Source organism: Podarcis tiliguerta (genome assembly GCF_965153285.1).
Source record: "Podarcis tiliguerta genome assembly, chromosome: 7".
Classification (NCBI taxonomy): domain Eukaryota; kingdom Metazoa; phylum Chordata; class Lepidosauria; order Squamata; family Lacertidae; genus Podarcis; species Podarcis tiliguerta.
In genome coordinates, this window is record NC_139540.1 from 41,011,526 (window position 1) to 41,034,008 (window position 22,483).

General features: G+C 41.2%; 1 protein-coding gene across 3 annotated transcripts in view; it reads left to right on the forward strand.

Annotated features, from left to right (window-relative positions):
• Positions 1 to 22,483, forward strand: part of GAREM1 (GRB2 associated regulator of MAPK1 subtype 1) — a 74,169-nt gene that overhangs the window by 43,064 nt on the left and 8,622 nt on the right. For 2 of the 3 annotated variants that reach the window (XM_083450264.1, XM_083450265.1), the window contains 3 exons: positions 9,064 to 9,194; positions 17,113 to 18,291; positions 22,145 to 22,311. In XM_083450264.1, coding sequence (XP_083306390.1) covers positions 9,064 to 9,194; positions 17,113 to 18,291; positions 22,145 to 22,311 — 1,477 coding nt within the window. The remainder of the gene's footprint in view (positions 1 to 9,063; positions 9,195 to 17,112; positions 18,292 to 22,144; positions 22,312 to 22,483) is intronic. The other variant, XM_083450266.1, reaches the window with a different exon arrangement.

The window sequence follows — 22,483 nt, forward strand, 5'->3', positions numbered from 1 at the left end:
TATGAGCCATTCGGTATGTAGAAAATGTGACCTAATCCCTGCTTTGTTAATGAGATATACTTCAGAAAATGCGGGTTTCTCCTTTGCATTGAGCCTGTTGCCTTTGCAATGCAAACAAATCTACTTGTTTCAGATTCCAGTATTAATTTAGTCTTCAGTTTTGCTCTCTTTTTTTCCATCTATGCTCCAGATAGGCACCCTGCCTCTCCCCCTACATGTAAGTCCAAATAGTGCCTTATTTTTTAAAAAGGGAATTCTGTGTTTCATTTAAGGGTCATTCCATAGCAATTGATCCAGCTTTTTTTGTAACTTAAATTTAAAATTTTAAGTAAGTTCAGCATGTGACATATAATACTAAAGCTCATGAAGTTCTGAAGAGACTGGTGTTTTTAGTTTTGACATCTCTCAATTATGGGCTGAGTTTTTAAGGTTTCTGTGTAGTCCGACAAGGCCAAAATCGTCAGTTTTTTGAAATTTCAACCTCTCATAACTAAAAAATGGGATGAGGTTTTTTTTAAAAAAACACCCCTAAAAATGTTGTTGGATCACAACACCTATTATCCTTAAACAATGGCCATGCTGAGCCAGGGTTGATGGAATTGAACATCTGAAAGGCTCCATGATGGTACCCCCACCTTAGAAAGAAATTACCATCTCTCAGCCATCAACCAATGTTACTAAAATGACAAGAGGTCCACTGTTCTTATAACTAAAAATATGACTTAGCTTTTTAAAAAGCAATTCCCTTTTAAAAACCTGACCTAAATGGGCTTAAGAAGCATTTCGTAGATGGAGCTTCCACTCACGGAAGGACTTCTTTCCTGAGTGCAGCTCTCCTTCTGTAAGCAGAAGTGGGAAACAAGCAGTAGATGTTTGATTACTTAGACTTAGATTAAAACTATCATGTGTTACTGCAAGATCCTTGCAGTAGCAGAGAAATATGATAGGATTAGATAGCTTCATAATTATTTTCCCTTTCAAATTCTCATGAGAGTTTTCCAGGGCTTCTTGTCTTGTCCATATATATATATGGAAGTTGTTAACTTCTTCTGCAGACAAATAAATGTCTTGTAAGCAGAATTTCAAGGAAGGCAAATTACCTGATGAGAGATACAGATGGAACTTTCTGACTTACCAGATAAAGCAGAAACTTCTGTCCATTGGACAACTTTTGAGGTCAGTGGACAAAATGGTGATTTCTTCAGAATAGGAGCCAGCACTGCTGCACTGAGCATGCCAAATCACACAAAGGTTGAAATATTATGCTGCAGGATTTCTCTTCTTCCTTCATCTACTTCAGGGATGGGGAATGTGTGAACCACAATATGTTGTTGGACTACAATTCCTATCAGCTCCAACCAGCATAGCCAGTGGTCAGGGATGATGTGGGTTGTTGTCTAATAATGTCTTTGGGGCCACAGCTTCCACTCCCTGGACATATCTGAATCATCATTGGAGCGGTGGAGGGATGGGTAGTCAAGAACATCCAACTTTTACATGCAGAATGCCAGCGGAATTCATTAATTACCCCAATAATTTTCTTTATAGCTCCTCTTTCTCCATTTCTTTTACTGTTGCCATTTGCAATATATAAAAAGCATGTCTGATGTGCTGTTAAAGTAGTTCAAACATGCCTGTTTGCACCATCCTATAAATGTTGTCATTACATTTTTATTTTTTTTATTTTTTTTAGTGGAAATACTTAATAGATGCAAAGAAGAAGCAACTCATCACTCCCGAAGCCCGGCAAGGTTCAGGAGCTGTAGGGTGTGCTAACCTATGTTTGAGTGTCACCCACCTAATAAGGGTGTCCTACCCATCCAAACTAACCAGCTGAATGCTTCTGGGATAGGGAGGAACTTACAGGTAGACCCTGACTGAGATTACTCCACCTTGCTCCACCCCTGGTCTTGAAATATGGGGCAGTTTTGTGTGACCCTGGGTAGCATGAGAATTTAATTCTGTGTTCTATTTTAGGCCATTCTTCCTACACAGGAAATGACCTCTGGATTTGTCTGCTGATAGTGTCCTTCCCACACCAAATTCATGGAAGCTTAAGCAATAAAATTGTGGCCTTGGGGTGTAGGAGTTTGTGTGCATGTGTTCCCTGTCCTTTCTCTCCCTGCTTCAACTGCAAGTCAGTTTTAATTTTGTTGTGGCTTACTGTACTTAGTATTAAAATTCCTCTGAACTTTTTTGTCTCTTCTCCCCCCCCCCCCCCCCCCGCCACCGCCTCAACACATATCCATGTTTTTGCTAAATGCCTACCTGTGTACATTTTTGGTTCCTTCCTGCTCAGGTCTTTCCTCCACTCCCCAGCAAAAACCTAGAACTGGTTAATTTCCTTGTCTATACTGGAAAGTGTTTTTAATTGTACGTGGAAACACAACTTTCACAGAGAGAAAGCATTTCTGAATTAACCATTGGAAATGTGTTATCAACAACTTTCCCCAAAGTTCCACAGAGCCAGTTGTTGAACTATAATTTGCCTTTTTCAAGCTGTATACATCTTAGCATCTGAAATGAAATATGGGGACAAGTTGCCAAAGGTTAGCAATGTCGTATCTTTGAAAATGCTTCCTCCCTTCCTCCATCCATAGCTCCACAAATTTTGACTGGCCATCAAGATCCTGCTCCAAGGCCACATATAATCTTGTATCTGATGTCATACTGATCTCCCAAAGGCAAGAGCCTCTAAAATTCACAGCAGCCTTTAAGTTCTTGTTTGTGTGTTAATTGTTTTTGCATTTTCTGTTTTAAATTTTATATACACATACATGCAAACATACAAACACACACACACACACACACACAATAATTAAATGATAGCACTCATAATTAAATGATAGCACTTTTCAAACTAGTCACAATTATAGGGGCTGCCCTGGGGTGAATTTTAACACTCAGAGCAGTACACCAAAGTCTAGCTCAGAGAAACAGTTATCATCCCATCCCTTCCCTTCCCATACCAAGAGATGAGGTTTCTGGGGTTCCAAATCTCTTAGGAGTACAATTTACATACATCTATGCAGTGCTTTCTTCTTTAACTCATTGGCCTTCAGCCTGCTCTTTATGTCTCTCTTCTATGATATACTGAAAGCATCATGTTTTGGAATAGTTGGATAAAGCGTTATACATGGAAAGAAGTAGGGTCAAATAAACAGTTAAAACAAAAACAAGATTAAAGGGAGGGGGAAATGCAGTTTCAGATGTCAAGTGCTATTTTGTGTTTCTGTACCTTGTTGGCTTTAGATGTTAACGCTCATTGTCAGGATGCCTGTTTTGCAAATCTCATTGGCAGGAGTCCAATATAATGCATCATATTATTAAAAAGCGAATGCTCGTCTGTTTCTCAATTAGTTTGCAATCGTGGCCAAACCAGTCCCTCAAGGCAAAGGCTGTCCAGCATTCTTCATGCTTATTAGAGGAAGACTCTAGGTGCCTTCAGCCAAAAAACTGGTTGGATAGCTCATATCTACAGTGAAATTTATCTGCTGCTTGACCTGCGTGGCCACTCTGCACTCTCCATGCTGCTCCTGGGCTTCCTCCAATCCTTGGACCTTCCTTAGAATATTTGGACTCCTTCCTAGTTCTCCAGCTTCCCTCACAAAGCTGCCTCTGTCCCAAAGGCCTGTGTGAAGTATAAATCCACCCAAACAGAAAAATACCTCATTCCCTCACAGAAGGTAGACAGCTTTATTATCCCCTAATCCATGGATGGGAAACCCTTGGCCTTCCAGATGTGATTGGACTCCATCCTCCCATCAGCCCCAGCAACATCTGGAGGGCTCTCCAACCCTGCCCTAAGCAGATTGGATGTTCATGGACATTTTGTGACAGCCCATCAACTCAGCCAGTCTCTGTTAGAGTCTTTGCTACCACACACAAGCACAATAAATTGGAAGCCCTTAGAAGCCGCAGGTTCAGCTTCCTGTTGTTAATGAGTCTGTCCCTGCTTACGTTTGTTTCAAACTCAGAACAATACCGTATGATGGTTCAGATTTCATAGGGAGGAGTGAGATATGAGGTTTAATAGGTTAAGACTTGTTACTCAGAAAGTAACTAGATATTCTATGCCTGCTTTCTATGGCACTGAATATACATATATCTGTGAAGTGGTGGGGAGAATGACTTCTTGCAAAGTATATCAGAGATTCTATTATTTGTATTATAAGCAGCAAGTGCCCCCCGCCCCCAGTTTTCAAGTAAAGGCTATGAAGCAATTCATTCTGTCCTTGTGCTGTGTTCATGAGATGAATCCACTCCAATACTTAAATTTAGCCCTAAGTTGGCAGCAAAGCTCAGAACTCTGAATTAAAGGTTTTTCCATTCTTCCCAATCAGTGCCCAAGGCGTGCAAAGTTTTGTGTGACAGTGGAGCAGCTGAACCAATGGCAACCAGAGAACCAGATAGCTGATGTTTCAGATCAGGGAATAGCCAACTGCAGGCTATGTATTGCAGACTTCCCGTCTAGATTCCTTATGTATGCCACATCCCCATGACCTCGTAACTAATCAGTCAAAAGTGTAGGTTAGGAAAGTGGTGATATTCCATTAGGCCCAGGCTTTCATTTTTACTGGGGTGACAGCAATTAAAGGCTACTTAAGAAGTCCTTCTAAGTAACATTTCTGCAACCAAGGTGATAAATGAGAGCCTAGCACCAGGCAGGAAAACTGCCTTTCCTGTTGGTGCCTCATTGTCTTTTTTCTATGTTCCTCTACTATCCTTTTATAACCTCAGCCAATGTTAAGAGGGCTTGTCCTGCGGGATTGGTTAAAGTCATGTAAAAAGATGGTTCCATGTTCTTCCAGCTATTTTATTGTAAACTGTTATCTGAAACAGTTTTAAAGTGTCTTAAAATAGCTTCTAAAAAGATCCTGTTCAAATGTCAGTGCTAGTGCTTATGTAGCCAAAAAGGCACCTCCCACGCACAGGAAAATGCCATGATTTGCAGAAGTACAAAATCTGGTGGAGGAGGGACCTAGTCAGAGTGGGGAACAGAAGAAGCCAATAGGAACCAAATGTGTTCAATGACCATGGAAAGTTGACGGTTGGGGGTGAAGCGAGGGAGGTGGATGGGAGAGGGGAATGGAATGGCATATGGAGGAATGCAAGGCTGGCTGGCTGGCTGGCTTGAACACTAAACAGAAATTGTGACATGCTGCAACATCACGTTGCAGGTCCCAAATGTAGAGAAATGTGCACACTCACAATTCTTACATCTATATTTTTATAATGTTTATCCAGTGCATTCAATGAGTGTTAATAGTTGTCTCAACTCTTGAGTTTTAGGAGTAAGGAATAGATTCATTGCAACTTGTTTTGCTGATAGAATCATAGAATTGTAGAGTTGGAAGGACCCTGATGGGGAAATGTTTCCCAGATTCATTCTACTGTGGGTGTTCTATGAGGGAGAAATGTATACAGTATGCATGCTACAAAGAGAATATAAATCAAACACTGCCTGTGTTCAAGAATACACAGGAGAACCTTTTTTAAAATAAAAAATATCTGTTTTAATGTATGTACACACTTTAGTATGCCTACTGGGTTTTAGAATGCTGAATCCTGGTTAAACTAGAATTAATTTCTTCCCACATTATAATGTACTATGAATACATATTGCCAAAAACTATATAGCCATATGGACTCTTTTTTGGAATTAAATCCTCCCATTCAGTAAATTTAAAAGCTTCCTCCTTGTGAAACAAAAGCAGTCTTTTACATGGGGTTTCTCTATGTACATATTCAAACATCCTGCTTTTCGAAAGCAGTTCTTCTTTCAAGGCTTGCTTGTTCTATCCAGAGTTCCAGGCAGAAGCAGAAATGTTTACATAACTGTCCCTGTCAAATGGAATTTTTTACTATACAGCATCCTACACTTCCACCGCAGCCTGTTTAACATGGACCAGGGTCAAAACCTGAAAGGCACAGAAGAATGCGCAATAAGCAAGATGTCAATGAATGAACTAAGCCATCATATTTTAAAAAGGAGGCTCTGATGTAGGAGTAGCAAACTCAGCAAGACTTTTCAGCAAATGAATAAAAATCAGAGGAAGTAGGAGTTTGCTGTCAACCCCCCAACTCTGTCCTCTGTAGCATGGCATCAGTACACTGAACAGTTGCAACAATTTCAATATATATTTGTATGTATGTATTGTGTGTGTGTGTGTGTGTGTGTGTGTGCACGCGCCAAATATGGTGCAGTTAAGAGTGGGTGAAAGCAAATTGTTTGCCACATCAACTTGGTTCACATGATACAGTAAACTATAGCTTGCTGGAATTGTGCAGGCTCCCAGAGAGCAGAATTAAAAGTTGGTTGGAGCTTGTGGTTAATGAGTGAGTTTTAACCATAGGCCTGGATTCAGATGACTCACTATGCCAAATCTGGCATCTCTCAGTGCAGCATGGGAGCAAAAAGGACCAGAGAGGAGCAAACAGCTGTGAGCTCGTCTCTGGGAACCTGCATGTTTGTCTTGGTAAACCATACTTTGGCTTGCCATCTTGTGAGAACCCGTCCATAGTCCCTGCTGTACAATGCCATATGTGGTTACTTTTCCATACCTGTGCTTCCAGAGATACAGCTCACCCAGAGACTTGAAGTCCCATGTACTTAGCATAGCCATGCAGGATTTCTTAAATAGGAATATTTGCTAAGTGGGTAGTCTGTTTTCACTCAAAATAACAGGACAGTGCACTTCTGCTGTTTCCCACAGAATTTTCAATCAACAACAGTGCCTTTCAAATACTTTATACGCAATCTGAATTGTATATCTCTATTTTTTCCCTTTATATTATTATTATCTGCCAACTAAAGGTTCATGGCACATAAATGAGATTCCACACTGAATAGAAGGGGGATTTGGTGCTGGATTGCTGTGAACATGGAAGCACATTTGAAATAGCGTGCTTGGGGAGAGGGCTCCTGTATTCGAATCCTGCTTGCAGGTTTCGCACAGTCATCTGGTTTGGTCACTATGAGAGATGAGAAGAGGATATGCTGGACTAGGTGAGCCATTGGTCTGATCCAGCAGGCTCTTCTTATGTTCTGTATGTCAGGGGAAAACAGCAAAAAGCTGTTGTTGTTTAGTCGTTTAGTTGTGTCCGACTCTTCGTGACCCCATGGACCAGAGCATGCCAGGCACTCCTGTCTTCCACTGCCTCCCGCAGTTTGGTCAAACTCATGCTGGTAGCTTCAAGAACACTGTCCAACCATCTCATCCTCTGTTGTCCCCTTCTCCTTGTGCCCTCCATCTTTCCCAACATCAGGGTCTTTTCCAGGGAGTCTTCTCTTCTCATGAGGTGGCCAAAGTATTGGAGTCTCAGCTTCACGATCTGTCCTTCCAGTGAGCACTCAGGGCTTATTTCCTTAAGAATGGATAGGTTTGATCTTCTTGCAGTCCATGGGACTCTCAAGAGTCTCCAAACACAGTTTCAAAAATGAACATATAAATTAGTCCTAGGATAGCCAACTGTTTTCAGCATCTTGGGGAGCATGGTAATCTCAAGTATTGTTTTTGCAAAAAAAAAACACCTGTTAAATTAGTATAGAATAATAACATTCCAAATAATATTTCAGATAACTGCTTGCACTTAGGAAGTAGTATTGAATTAAGGTATGTGGTAAGTTGGGGTGGGGGGTGGGGGTGTATATACCTATATGAAAAAAAGGTTTAAATTATTGGTGAGTTCATGACTGCTACATTCTACCGCACACTATTGATATTTTAAGTGCATGTTGCTGATAATTAGTTTCTATAAATTACAGTCACGGATGTCAAATCCACAGTATTGCATTGGTGGTACTTATTACAAATTAATCTTATCATTTGATAACCTTATCTTCATTGATTGATATTGTGTCCACATTATAGCAAAGCTAGTACCATGGTTGAATTGTAGGAATTGATTCGTGCAATGCTGTATATCAGTTTCATGTGCTGGCTGTTACCACTGATAAAATGTTCATTTGAATAGGCCCCAAACAATGGTGCTTTTACCATCCAGATCTTATTCCAAGCAAAAGTAAATCTTTACCATACATTCCCAGTTTGTATAAAAACTGTATTGTGCTTGTTCTATTTGGTTACAGCAAGACATAATGCACTTAGTTTTTATTTAAATGAACTTCCCGTATGTGACCCCAAATTTATATACAGAGTATTGGTATGTGGAGCAGATAACCCTTTGTGAGTATTTTGTGATGTCAACAACAAGCTTTATTTCCAGACTAGCTTGTACTGCCCATATACAGTAAGTATCAAGCATGGGAAATAAAGACTTCAGTTTCCCAAAAGCCATCTTGCTGGGATCCTGTTCTCCTTATGTTTTGGACTACAATGCCCATCACCCTGATCATTGGCCATGCTGCCTGGGGCTAATTGGCATCGTACTATAAAACAACCAGAAAGCATATCAGTGCATTGTGATAAACAGTAATAACACTGCCTGTTTTCACAGAACTCTAGTGACTTGACAGTTTAACCTATTATGTGACCATGGGAGTGGCTTCAAAAATGCAATGTTTTGTGAAGCAGCAGAACAGAAATTCTGAAAACTGGTGAATATCCCTAAGCTTTGTGCCCCTCAAAAGGGGCTCTTGGGAACACTGTGAATTGGCCAGTGAAATTTCTTCAGTTCTTACACATCTGTGCTTTTCTTTTTCTGGTGTATTTTCCTGTAAAAATTGAGTTTGTGGTTTTTACACATAAAGTACTGTAACGTGTTGGGGAAAGTTCTAAATGTGCAGAAATCTGTGTGTAATTCTACCATAAGAATGCATTCGTGCTTTCAGTCCACTTCCAGAGAGCTCGCCTGTAAATTCTATTAAATTTCACGTCGGCCCACACACATTCTTCTAATTCCGGTTTAGCAAAGCTTGGTAACTCTTTCCTTTTCAGGTTCGCAAAGAGTTGTGCAATCTGTTCTTCCATTGCCTAACTGTTAATAATTGGAGGAAACTGACCAAGTTAAATAGTGCAGGGAATGCGTTAGCAGTTGCCACAGAAACAGCCGTCCAATATAAATATCTTATTGCTCTTCTATTTTATCATCTGTTTTCAGGGCAGTTTAAGCTGCTGGAACAAGACCGTGATATTAAGGAGCCAGTGCAGTATTTTAACAGTGTGGAGGAGGTGGCTAAAGCATTTCCTGAACGAGTTTACGTCATGGAGGAAATAACATTCAACGTTAAGGTAGCCCCTAAACTAATATTTATCCCTAGTGAAATGATTTATGGTTAAACCCTTTTTATATATATACATGGCAGTTGAGCAACTGTGCTCTGTGGGAGAAATAATTTTGGGTTACTGAGTTGTCTTAGTCTGATGGTATTTAAACTGCAACTTACTGTGTACATTTTCCCCAAACCCATCCTGAAATCTCTGTGAATCAGTGCGAGATATATACGAAGACTTTTTCAAAGAGGGAACCACCTTCAATAAGCAATGTTCTTTTCCGATCTGTTTAATTGCCTCCAAATTTTAGACAGAGATTCTTTTGTCGTTCACTCCCCTTCCCTCTCCCTCCCCTCCAACCCCTTAGATTTTAATTGGTGAAGGAGCAGCTGCTTCATTCACTCCACAGAATGTCTTAGGCTACATAGGGGCTGTATGGACTATTATTGAAACCCCTCAACACTGGTGAAGATTATCAGCATTTACATGGAAACAGAAAGGACTAATGATTCCTTGATTTAAAATCTATGCAACAGCCACGAGAAATAACATGATTCAAATGAAATGTTGTTGTTTTCTTTAAGCCCTGCAAATAGGGAGGCCGTATCACTGTCAAACAGAGTAGTGTCAGAAACTACTACCCACATAAATTCTGACTGCAGTGTCTGTAGACTGTTCCTCTCTCTCTCTTTCTCTTCCCAATCTTGTATGTTAGAATGACTTCTAGCAGTTTCCATGTTTGTTCTGGATTTACCTTAACGGTTAAATACCACAAGCTATTTCCTGTTGCCACAATCACTTTAGAAAAATAAGTAATTGTTTTCTAGGGAGCTGCACATACTGCATGGGCCTATCCAAGATGGCGGTCTATCACTGTGTAAGGGCAGTAGCTCAATGGTAGAGCACTGGTTTACATGAAGGAAGTTCCAGGTTCAATCCCTGGCACCTCCAAGTAGGACTAGAAAATGTTCCCAGTCTGTGAAACCATGGAGGGCTGCTGCTGCCAATCTAGAGTAAACAGTAGTGAGCTACATGGATTGGCGGGTTGTTTAAGTACAAGGCATAGTTCTATGTTCCTATGTACTTTGGATGTGGCTATGTATGCTTGACCTCTCATTTGAGCAAGTTCATCTATAGTCAAGATAACATTATTAATATTCAGGAAAATTTGAGAAGAGGGTGTAACATCTAAGTCAGAAAGTTAAGCATGTTAGAATTGGATTTGGCCCTGTTGATCTTCAGGTTTATTCCTACACACACACACACACACACACACACACAAGTTTAGAGAAAAAGCCAAGTGAGTCTCATGGGAGTTCTAAATGGTGCCAACTGGGAGATCTCCTGCTAGGATCTCTTGGGTTATGTCTGTAAAACACACAACACACAAATCTGTGTACATTGATTCTATATTAGATGCAGAACAGAACAGCATACTCTGCACTTTGGGAGATTATAATGACCACTAATATGTCTGTGTTGGTATTCACACACTGAACTTACGTTATCATATTAGTGCAATAATTAATTAGGAGTATGTAACTTCCCAAAGCTGCAAGAACACTGTCTGTTTCCCCCTATTTTAGAAGCTGAAGTATTCATGGTGATTTGGTACAAAGTGCAGGTGGACATTATATTTTTAGCAAAAAATAATAATTGGCAAAGCCATTTGGGCATTTTCTAGGTAGAAAAATTGTCTTTTCCAGCCTCAGTTTTACAGCTCCTCATATATAAGGCATGAGAGGTGCACAGTGAACACCTTTACAAATATTATAAATATATTGTTTTGTCCTCATGAAAGTCCTGTAAGATAATATAGGCAAAAGTATATTCTATCACCTGCTACCTGAGCCTTTTAACTGGCAGTACAGGCATTGGACCTGGGAATGAGCTACAGTCCCTCAGCAAATCACAATTTGAGGGTCTAGAATGTAACACCTGAACATGGCAACTATTGTTGAAGATAGAAATGGAGAGCCCCTGCCAAGATGATATTAGGCTAGTGAGACAAATAGTTTGACCTGATATAAGACAGCTTCCTCTTTGCTCATCAAACTATGGTTTGCAATCCTGGTTTGGAAGGATTAATTAAACCACAGTTTGCCAGTTAGGATGTCACAGAAAACTGGTTTGAGGAAACCAGGTCTTCTTTTCAAGGTGCAAGTAAGAAGGAAGAATCAATTTTTCTCATCACCTATTCTTGAACCATATTCTAACCAAATAATTTCAAGAGCCAATAACGTGATATCTGAAAACAGCTAAATTGCCAATGATCAAACTTATGATAAAATCTTCCTGTTTAGTATGCCCTTTATAGTCACCAGAGTTGTTAGGAGCTAATTTTCCCACACTGGAAGGCTATATTTGGATCCCATCTCAACTGTGAAGTTTATTTGGTGACTTCGGACCTGCCATTATCTCTCAGCTTATACTATCTCTTAGGTTTTGTCATGTGGCTAAAATGTGACGACCTCATGAATAGCAGCCCTGAACCCCTTGGAAGAACAGAGGGTTACAAATGCAACCAATACATCAGGTTAATAGGGTTGAGTTAGGTGTTAAATCTGAGGCCAAGACTCAAATCTGCCAGTTAGTCAAGCCCATATGTGCATCCTATATGTGCAGAAGTGTCTAGCCTTTGGCCTTCCAGATGTTAATTCAACTCCCTGATCACTGGCAATGCTAGCTGGGGCAGATGTGAATTGGACTCCAGCAGTACCTATTCCCCCATCCCTGCTCTAGTGCAATGCCTGAATCGCAAAACTGGCCAGATGGGAATCAGTGACATGAATCATACCCAAGTCTAATTTAAGTTACTGAGTGTTCACCCATTCCACATCTCTTTCTTGAAAGCAGAGTTTGGGGCTGCAAGTTTTAAACACACACACTCTTTCCAGCATAGTGGCAGAAGAAAATGAACTGGAGCCTCCTGATCCTGGAGGTGGTAATTCAATAGATTTATTCTCTGAAGTAAAAGGGAAAAGTTGTTGAGGATTCTTACCCAATAAGCTAACTGCAAGATATTTCAGGTTCTCTGGGTAAAGCTTCAAGTCCATGAATGCAAATATTTTCAGTACACTGAAGCATTACTTTGTTGATGCAAAATTGCATCCAATTTTTCTGTGATGTAGTCTCATACAGTTTGCCTCGAGACCAGCAAGGGGCCCTAATCCCAAATTCAGCTCTAAAAATATGTTTCCAAATGTACGGGGAAAGAGGAGGCTGGAAACTGTACAGTAAGGCAACAAAAGGAGTTATTCTGCAGCCGAGACTCCAGCGTGGGAGGGAGGAAGCAGAGGAGTCAGACCAAGCACACTGGGACCTTGATCTCAAGTTGTGACCACACTGCAAACACTTTCAGGATGCTGGAAGGTATTAATAGAGGTCTTTGACCATTGCAATATAACGCGGAGGTGGTGGCAATGAAGGCACATCATCACTTCTTCTGAAGTCTCTTATGTGTACCACCACAAAAGGAGGAGATCCGGATATGAGGGTGGCTGCGCTAAGTGATGTGCTCATGAATGCCATTGGCATGCCAGAGGGTGGAAATCCTAGACAAAGCAATTAGCGTTGCAGTTCTGAGCTATAGTTCCCCATGGCATTTCTAAGCACAACTTCACTGGGTTTGTCTTTGGATAGCAGTTGTAGCTTAAGCTGGAGAGGAGTTAGATGCCATGAAGCATAGTTTAGAAGAAACTTTGCAAATGTCATTTTTCTCTACCCAGTTAATGTACTTATCGTTAGATGTTTTAAATACTGTTTAGGAAATTAGGTTTCCCTGATACCTAGCATTTTATTTCAGTTCATTATACACACTGCTGTGTAGCCATAAGATAAATTGCTGCAGTCACTTAATAGCTGGCTGAGCCTGATATCTGTGGTAGGGCAGAACTGTATTTGAACTATGTCAGAAATTACTAATTTATAATGCTTTACATATCTCTTTTGTCTCTGCCATTAATAAATGAAAGTTCAAATGAACACCTTTTTATGTGCACCTTTGCTTCAGAATAACAAAACTGACATGAAATTACTGCTCTAAGCAAGGGACTTTGTCTTCAGGTGTTAAACTAGAGCAGCAACAGTCTTGCCCATCCTGTCAAATTTGCAGTACAAGGACTTGCATATCTTTGCACTCAGATGTGTGTTGAGTTCATATATATCACCATAGAGCAAGTGTGCAAGCTGCCTAGTCACACATGACATAGACCATGCAAAAAGAGGAATCAGGGGGCACTGATTTCTCTGTTGCTTCTTGTTTCTCATGTGAGATGTCACCAAGTGTGTAATGCAAAAATGTGAGGAGAGGGGAGTGTTCTGCAAAGTTCAGAGTGTTCTTATCTCCAGTTGATATTACTTAAATTGAAACTAAATCCCATATTGGAAGTCTACATCACACAGGATATCTGTCTTCAATGAATATTGTATTTCTGTAGGAAAATGTGTACAAAACATGTGAGGGCTTTTTGAAGGGGGGGGGAGACTCCACGTGCCTGTTCTACCATGTCTATGTTTAATTTAAAAGACTAATGTGTCCAAAATGCCCCTTCTCCTTGCAGCACTGATGTCCATGGAGCAAAAAAGTCTTGTGTGAAGCAGCTCTAGAAGTGTGTGAGTTTTAGTGAGTGTGTGTGTGTGTGTGTGAGAGAGAGAGAGAGAGAGAGAGAGAGAGAGAGAGAATAGTTAATCACGGTGTGAAATCTACCATTGTTTAATATTAATGTTTCATAATACTGCCATGGCATTGACCTGAATTGTGAATGAGTATCACGTACAGGGAAATCCTGATTGTTTCCTGGATTAGCTCTATTAAGGATGTGTAGATTTGAACACAGCGTTTGAATTACTTCCTCTTGGGAAACTCTGAAAGTGCAATACTAGCCGGGCATACTGTTCATGCCAAAGTATTCAGCTTTAAGCACATGCATAAGATGCATCTCCTCCAGTTTTGTCAAGTTGTTATTCACACTTAGCAGGGGCTTTGCATGTTTTTGAGGGTAGACATACACTACAGAACAACACTTGCACCAGTGGAAAGCTCTGCTGGCATCAATGTTCTACCAGCATTGGTGCTCCATCAGCAATGTTTGACCAGGAGAGAGGAGGAAAGCGGATAGTGCCGTGGGTAGGTGTAGGCATGATACAAAGCCCCTTTGTTTCCCTAGCATGGTTGCAGTAAAGGTTCATTTAACTATGGGGCTGGCACAGTTCATTCCCTTCTATTTTAGTCAGTGGAGGTAAGATTCCCATAGGGAATTCGATGTGGCAGTCTCTGTGGAAACAGATCTCCAGGATATTTCACCTTATCCCCAAACAGAGTATAAACGTGAGTTAGGATTGCTATGCTCATTACTTATGTGGTAGCATGCAGTTAACAACTAGAAATACTAAGAAGCAGAAACTGAATGCCACTCTGAATATGAGCAGGCTTTTGGAAGAAAAGGAATATATTATGTTGTGTTATTATCTGTGTTGGAAAAGCCTGCAACCCAACTCTCTGATCCATTGCACTGGAGGGAGCTGGATGGGCCAAGGCCTCCCTCTGCCTAGGCCAGAATCAATAGGGTGGCAGCTCATTTGTTTCCCATGCACTCTCTAGCACAGGCAGCTCATTTGTTTCCCATGCACTCTCTAGCACAGGCATGTCCAAAGTCCATTTCAGGGACCTAATCCGGCCCCTGGGGTAAAATCCTAAAAAAAGCTTAACAACTTTGGTTGGCCCTTCCTCACGGCCCTTCACTTCATCAAATCTGGCTCTCTGGACACCACTGCTCTAGCATAAAATTCCAGGTCTCCTAAAGCTACCAGGCGAGTTGTTAATTACAGGGGTGGGGTAGAATCACACATACATACATTCAAAAACATTGGAGGGAGTACTGAAACGGGTTGGGGAAAAGGCCATCATTTTTGTCCTATCTCATGAATTCAAGGTGAGTTTATAATATATTCTTACTTTTCTTTTTCACATTCCTGTGTAATATGTTATGCTTGACAGTAGCTACGCAGATGAATGTTATGGCTCAGCAGAGATTTGAACCTGGATCTTCCATGACCAAATCTGGCAACCTTTTGTGGGGGGGGGGTGTATTTTCCTATTGGGAAAAGTATAAGTTATTTGTGATTTCTTAACTCTGGCAATGTGTTTGTGGGAGGTATTGCGAACTCAATATTTTTGCTCACTAAGGAACAATGGCCTCAGTAAATAGGAAAGGGTTGACAAAGGACTGGAGAATGTATCAAGAGCTAAAAGTCTGTAGCCCATTTGTTTAGTTTGTGTGGATGAAATTAATATTATTATTTTGAATTACATGAATATAGTGGATGCCCGAACACGTCTGATGGGTTTGTTCTATTCCTTCTGCATTCCATTTGTGCAATTTCCAGTGTGACTGGAAGGAGTGGTTCTTAGGCTGATCATCAGATTGGGATCTCAGTCTACACTTAACTCAGTAACAAAAATGTATATGGTGTAAAAGAGCTGACGATTTTAGGCGGTACTCTGTTTATGTGTGGAAATGTGATGTTTTCTCTCATGCCATGCTCTTGGAGCCCTAGCCATTACTAGCTCCATTCCATTTCTTATTTGTTAGCTTATATTTATTTCTTATTTTTAAATTTATGAATCTCCTTCCATATAAGTCTCAGGGTGATTTCCAATCATACAATAAGAACAGGTTTAAAAAGCAATTGAGAAAAACAAATTAAATTTAAAACATTTTTTGAAAAAAAATTCCCTATTTATTATTATATTTATAACCCACCCTTCCTCCAAGGAGTCAAGGTGGCATACAAAAATATGGTTCTTCCACTCCCCATTCTATCTTCACAACAACTCTGTGGAGTAGGATAGACTGAGAGACGGTGACTGGTTCAAGGTTGCCCTGTGATCTTCATGGCTGCATGAGGTTTTGAACCCTGGCCTCCTAGGTCACAGTCCAGTGCTTTAGCCACTACACCAAACAGTACAAATATACACCCAAGGCTGAGCCTTCCCCGCATCCAGCTGAAGAAGCTTGCCTCTTACACTCTTAAAGAGGGTAGACCAGAGAAGTGGCAATCTTTCTATGAAATTGCAAATTTTCATCAAGGGGAGGCAGGCTCTGCTACCTAACTTGTGCATTCAGTATTGCTCACTCCTGATTCTCTGTGACTCTTGGTTCAGCCGTGTAGCTTACCACTTGGCTACTTGCCTTGGGATAAGCTGCAATTCCTCCAGGCCATGATCAGTCCAAGTAGTAAGCTCTACCTGTCACTTTTCCTACAACAATAGAATTTGATTGTTTCCTGGGCTTAGGAAACACTAGCATTTGTAGCCCAACTCTCTGTCGTCTTCACTGATAGCACTTGTTTTAACCTCCTGCACACACACTTCATGTTTTAGCCTCCTACACACACACACACACACACACACACACACACACACACATCGAGTATTCAACCATTGTAGTACTGCATTATGTCCTTGAAGCACAGATCCACGGCAGAACTATAGAGGCTGCCTTAAGCCAGAAAAGAGAGAATACAGCTGGCAGCTGCCACACTGCCATTCCCTAGTTATGGGAGTGGGATGAAAAATTCAGCAAAGTCAGAGTGACTCAGTCCTAATTTGCAAGGCTTTGCAAGGGGTGGTCTTACTCAGTTCAAATGTTTGGTTTCCCTACATTAATTGCATTCTTTTTATTCTTTGGCTGGGGCATAATTTTTTCCAGGATATGTCGGAATTGCCTGTGTACATATGGATTCATAGAATTTCATATTCAGTAAAGAAATCAGGTTGGTTGTGGAGGAAATTTAAATAAGACATTTTAAATAAATGTTGATCCGTTATCTGCAGTTTCAATAATTTTTAATTTGTTGTTTCTGCAGCTGTTGCTTTTATGCTTCATGTTCGAAATGACTTATCTGGGCATCTCTTAAATTTTCTGCGCTACAGGTGGCTTCGGGCGAATGCAACGAAGACACCGAGCTTTACAACATCACCCTCTGCACGGGAGACGAGCTGACGTTAATGGGGCAAGCGGAAATCCTCTATGCAAAATCTTCCAAGGAGAAGTCACGGCTCAACACCATCTTCAAGAAGATCGGGAAGCTCAATTCCATCAGCAAGCTGGGCAGAGGCAAGATGCCGTGCCTGATCTGCATGAACCACAGGACCAACGAGAGCATCAGCCTTCCTTTCCAGTGCAAGGGCCGCTTCAGCACGCGCAGCCCCCTGGAGCTGCAGATGCAGGAGGGCGAACACACCATTCGCAACATCGTGGAGAAGACGCGGCTGCCCGTGAATGTGACTGTGCCCAGCTCTCCGCCGCGAAACCCTTACGACCTGCATTTTGTCCGCGAGGGGCACCGCTACAAGTTCGTCAACATTCAGACCAAGACTGTGGTGGTTTGCTGTGCGCTGCACAGCAACAAAATCATTCCCATGCACTTCCCTTTGCATTTGGCTCTTCCAAAGTTCACGCTCCCCGAAAGCCTCGTGAAAGGGGAGGTGGGTCACGAAGCCTTTGTCAAGCACTGGTTCAGTCTCTGCCAAGAGCAGTTTGACATAGACGAGTATTCCCGTGGCGTGAGAGATGTGAAAGCCGACTGGAATGAAGAGTGCAAAAGTCCGCAGAAAGCCCGGCCCCACAGCCACAACCACATGCCAAACTCTCTTAGCTACGCTCGGGACGAGTTGACGCAATCCTTCCACCGCCTCTCGGTTTGTGTTTATGGAAACAACCTCCATGGAAATAGTGAGGTGAACCTTCACGGCTGCAGGGACTTGTGCAATGAGTGGGCTTTATTCTCCCATGATGCCCTGCAGTGCCAGGACTCTGGTGATGGCAGCAGCGACTACCTGTTCCCTGAAGTTTGTGAAGAATCGTTGTGTTTACCTACCAAACCGGAACTTCCTTATGAGGAACTGTGGCTGGACCAAGGGGGTGGGAAAATGAATGATCAGCCTTTCACTCGCTCACAAAGTGAGAAGAACAAATGTGACAGCTATAGGAGTTCTTTCCGGTCCAAGTGTGGCAATTCTTCTCTTCCAGCACCTGGGCCTATAACAGTAACATCAAAATCTCCAGAAGTTTCCCTACCTCCACCACCTGTGCCTCCTAAATCAGAAGCAGTAAGTCATGGTCTTTCTTTTTTCTAATAAAGATGGGTGATGGTAGGTCCAGATCATAAACTTAAAAGTGTTGATCTGGATAATGGGGTGAACTTGATTTCCTGACCCAGGATTGCAAGTCCTACTGTCATAATTGTGAATTCAGATGCTTTGGAATCCCCCAGATCTTCTGCAGAAAGAATTATTTCCTCAATTAGCCCATACCCATTTCATAGCTCTTGAAGGCTTAAGTACAATCCTGTATATATCTACTTAAAAGTATACCTCCCTGAGCTCAGTGGGTCTTACTCACAATAAGATGGGTATAGGATAGCAGCCTTGGTGTTCATTTCCCCCCCTCTAGAGTTTGCACTTTTCTAGATTGGTTTGGAAGTAAACCACATTTGAGAACAGGATTTTATTGCGTCCAATAAAAATGTATCCCTGTAGAGCATGCATTTTTCTGTGCATTGTGCAACTTCACATGTAAATTTGAATGGAGAAATGTTTTTTTGCTATGCAAAGAATTTTTGCCATTTTTAATGGTAAGATGAAACTCAGTGCTGAATGAATATGTCCTCCCAAGAACAAAAGGTTACCAACTTGGAACCTGCTTAATGCTCCTGGGGAAGAAGAAAAATGGAGAAACACTTGAGTGATGGAAACTGACTTAGCAAATTGAACAGGCAGGTTTTTTGGGGTTTTTTTAAAAAGGGGTCTCTATGTTGCAAACCGTAAGTATTCCATGTAATACTTTGCATCAAGGAACAGTATGATTAAAATTGCATTAGAGCTGAGCATATGTCTGGTGTATGGGTCAAAAAATAATATGCCCTGAATGGAAAAATCAGCAGTAGAAATCAATAAAATGGTGGAATTAAATAAAATATGGCGTAGAGATAGACAATGGTTTTAAGGAGTTAAGGGTCACTGGAGACTCTTTTTTGGCAGCGTACGTGCATGTGTTTTTCTTTTGTCCTAACATTGACTCTCATCAGACAGATTTTCAAAAGTATGCATAATGCTACAAAACTGAGGTGAAAGTAAGAACAGAAAACTAGTCCAAAACTAGGTCTGGATCAGACCCTAAGCCCATCTAGGCCTACATCCTGCTTCCCACACTGAATAACCAATGCCTGTAGGAAGGCAGCAGGCAGGTCATGAGAACAATGGCTTTCTCCCACTGTTGTTCCCCAGTATGCTCCCTCTGATGCTGGAGCTAATATATAACCATCACGACTTGCGGCCATTGATATCCTATCCTGAATCTCCCACCATTTGGTGTCATTGGTTGGCTCCAGTTTTTAATATGAGGAGAGAAACCTTTTTCTCTATCCACTCCCCCCACACAATTCTTTCTCCCTCTCTCATATCTCTTCCAACTTGCCTTTTTTCAAAACTGAAAAGCCACAAATGTTATAGCCTTTCCTCATAGGGCAGTTATTCCAGCCCTGCACTCATTCGAGTTGCCTTTTCTTCATATTTTTCCAGCTCTACAATATCCTTTTTGAGAAGTGGCAACCAGAACTGTACACAGTATTCCAAGTGTGGCCACACAATAAATTTGCCATTACAGTGGTACCTCAGGTTACATACGCTTCAGGTTACATACGCTTCAGGTTACAGACTCCGCTAACCCAGAAATAGTGCTTCAGGTTAAGAACTTTGCTTCAGGATGAAGCGGCGTGGCAGCAGTGGGAGGCCCCATTAGCTAAAGTTGTGCTTCAGGTTAAGAACAGTTTCAGGTTAAGAACAGACCTCCAGAACGAATTAAGTACTTAACCCGAGGTACCACTGTATACCTGACATGGAATTTGCCTTTTGTACAGGACACTGGGTAGGCATTTTCATTTAGCTATCCTCCACACTCTCAAAATCCATTAGGCATGTAGAAACTCTTAGACACATCAAAAATATTTCCCTGAATTATATAGCCATGGTCTTGTAGCATATTGTTAGCCTAACTTTAGAAGTTATTTAAATATGCCTTGGTTTAATGAATACCAGTTGGTAGTTGCACGCTAAAAAAATACATGTTTCTGGAGGTAAAGGCATTTCTCTATATATTTGGTTTAATGCAGTGAGTAAGTAAGACTCTTGATTATTCCTGGCACAATATTTACAGAGCATGTTTGCTTCATTTGTTACTGCTGAGCATACATTTTTTACTCTTAAAGCTTCAAAACAGTGCCCTATGGAGCCTTTCTTAGTATAGGACGATCTTCTGGGTTGAAGTTCTCTCTAGGACTGAGCTACTTCTTCACAATGAATATGTAGACAACATTTTATCGCACTTTATAAAAGCATTATTATTGCTCTGCATACCATACTGATGCTCGAGTCGGAATTTAATCAATTTATTGCAATCTAGGGGGCAACACTGAAAGCTCATTGGTGCTATGGCTGAATTCAGTAACAGCCACAAAAGAAAAATCATTTAGATTTTTTTGCTTGGGTATTGAAGGCCTCTTTAAAGATTAGCTCCTCACATGGAGGTCATCAAAGTGCTATCCTCTGGCCCCTCACTTCTACTCAGTTGACACAGCATTGCCTTGACCACTGTACAGCTAGTACCTCTGTACCCACACCTGTCACCCCTATTATTCTGATGCCCTGCCACAGGTGGGATAAATTGGTCTTTGCCGGGAGTGTCCACTTCGTATTGTTTTAGTTTTACTATCTCTGCTTTTTGTGTTTTAAGCTCTGTTTTGGTGTTTTAATTGTACATCACCTTGATGTGTAGAAGGTGATTAATAAATTGATGACGATGATGCATAGCTGCTTGCACAATGGCAGGTATAGTGCTGCATTCTGGATATATAAAACATTGTAATATCTTGAAATAAGCATTAAAAATCAAAGCCTTGTATTCACTGCTAGTATTCACAGAGGGAGAAATTCTCTCATTGTTGTAGTATGCTATCTTGCACCTTTAAAAAAACAAAAACAAACAACTTACAGTTACAAAACCTGCAATCACAACATTGAAGGGTGGTTACAACCGAAATGTGCAGACTGTCTTGCCTGGTTTTTAAAACACCAGTTTTAAAACGCTTGCAGTTTTCTGTGATAGCAACTCTAAATGATTTCCCATTTCCTACTGGGTAGTTGCATATTTTAATATTTTACCATGACTTCTAGTTATGGAAGAAGAGGTTCTCCTTCACTCTAGTCTCCTCTTCAGACGTTTCTTGCTCACATAGGTAGACTGCTTGTATATGGGCAGATGACCAAAGTAAGCTGGGTCCAGTAACATCTGTACCAGCTCATGCAATCCTTCAGTGGCTACCATATGCCCTCTGCTGGCAGCAGATAAGTAGACAGGCTATGCTTTCTATATGGATACATATCTGCTACTAAGAAGGCAATAACATTGTATTCCATTACTCAGGGTTTCCTTGTTTTTAACCACCTTTGTGGGCATTGCAGGATGAATACCACTCCTATTCCTCTTGTTTTGTGATCCTTAAAAAACTGGGACCTGAGCTGATGCATCTACCTCTGATTCCGATGAGGTTACCCACCTGGACTCTCAAGCCTTGTCTTAAATTCTTGCACACCAGGTGTGATGCGGGGGTGAAGAAAAAGAGCTGGGAAGTCACCCAGGAAATCCAGATCTTGCTTGATCAGTACACTCACTAGGTGGGCTTAAGCAAGTCATTCTCTCTCGGCTTCTGTTCTGCATCTGTAGTAAGTACTGACCTGCTTTACAGGCAGTGCTTTTTTCTGGGGGTACTCAAGGGTACACAGTACCTTTTTTTATAGAAGAAAAGCACTGTTTACAGGGTTTCTGTATGGATTGCTGGTTACTTATGCGGTGTGCTTTGAACATACTAAAGTTCTGCCGAATGATAAAGTTTTATTTCCCTCCTAGGTCAGAGAAGAATGTAGACTCCTGAATGCCCCTCCTGTTCCTCCACGAAATTCAAAGCCAACATCCACCAGTCCATCTGTTCCTCCGCGGGCAAACAAACCAGCACGGCAGCAGACTCGTTCTCCTAGTCCAACACTCTCGTACTACTCATCAGGGCTGCACAGCATGTAAGTACGGAACACTTCTGGCTCTCAGCCTTCTCTTGCTCATGAATTCTTACAGTAACTGTGGAGAACATCCTTCCAAGTTATTTCTTCAAACAGTTTTGTGCAAAGTTTCCCTGTAATAACTATACATTTAATAGGTAAGGTAATTTAGCCTCTTGTCTTAATAGATACC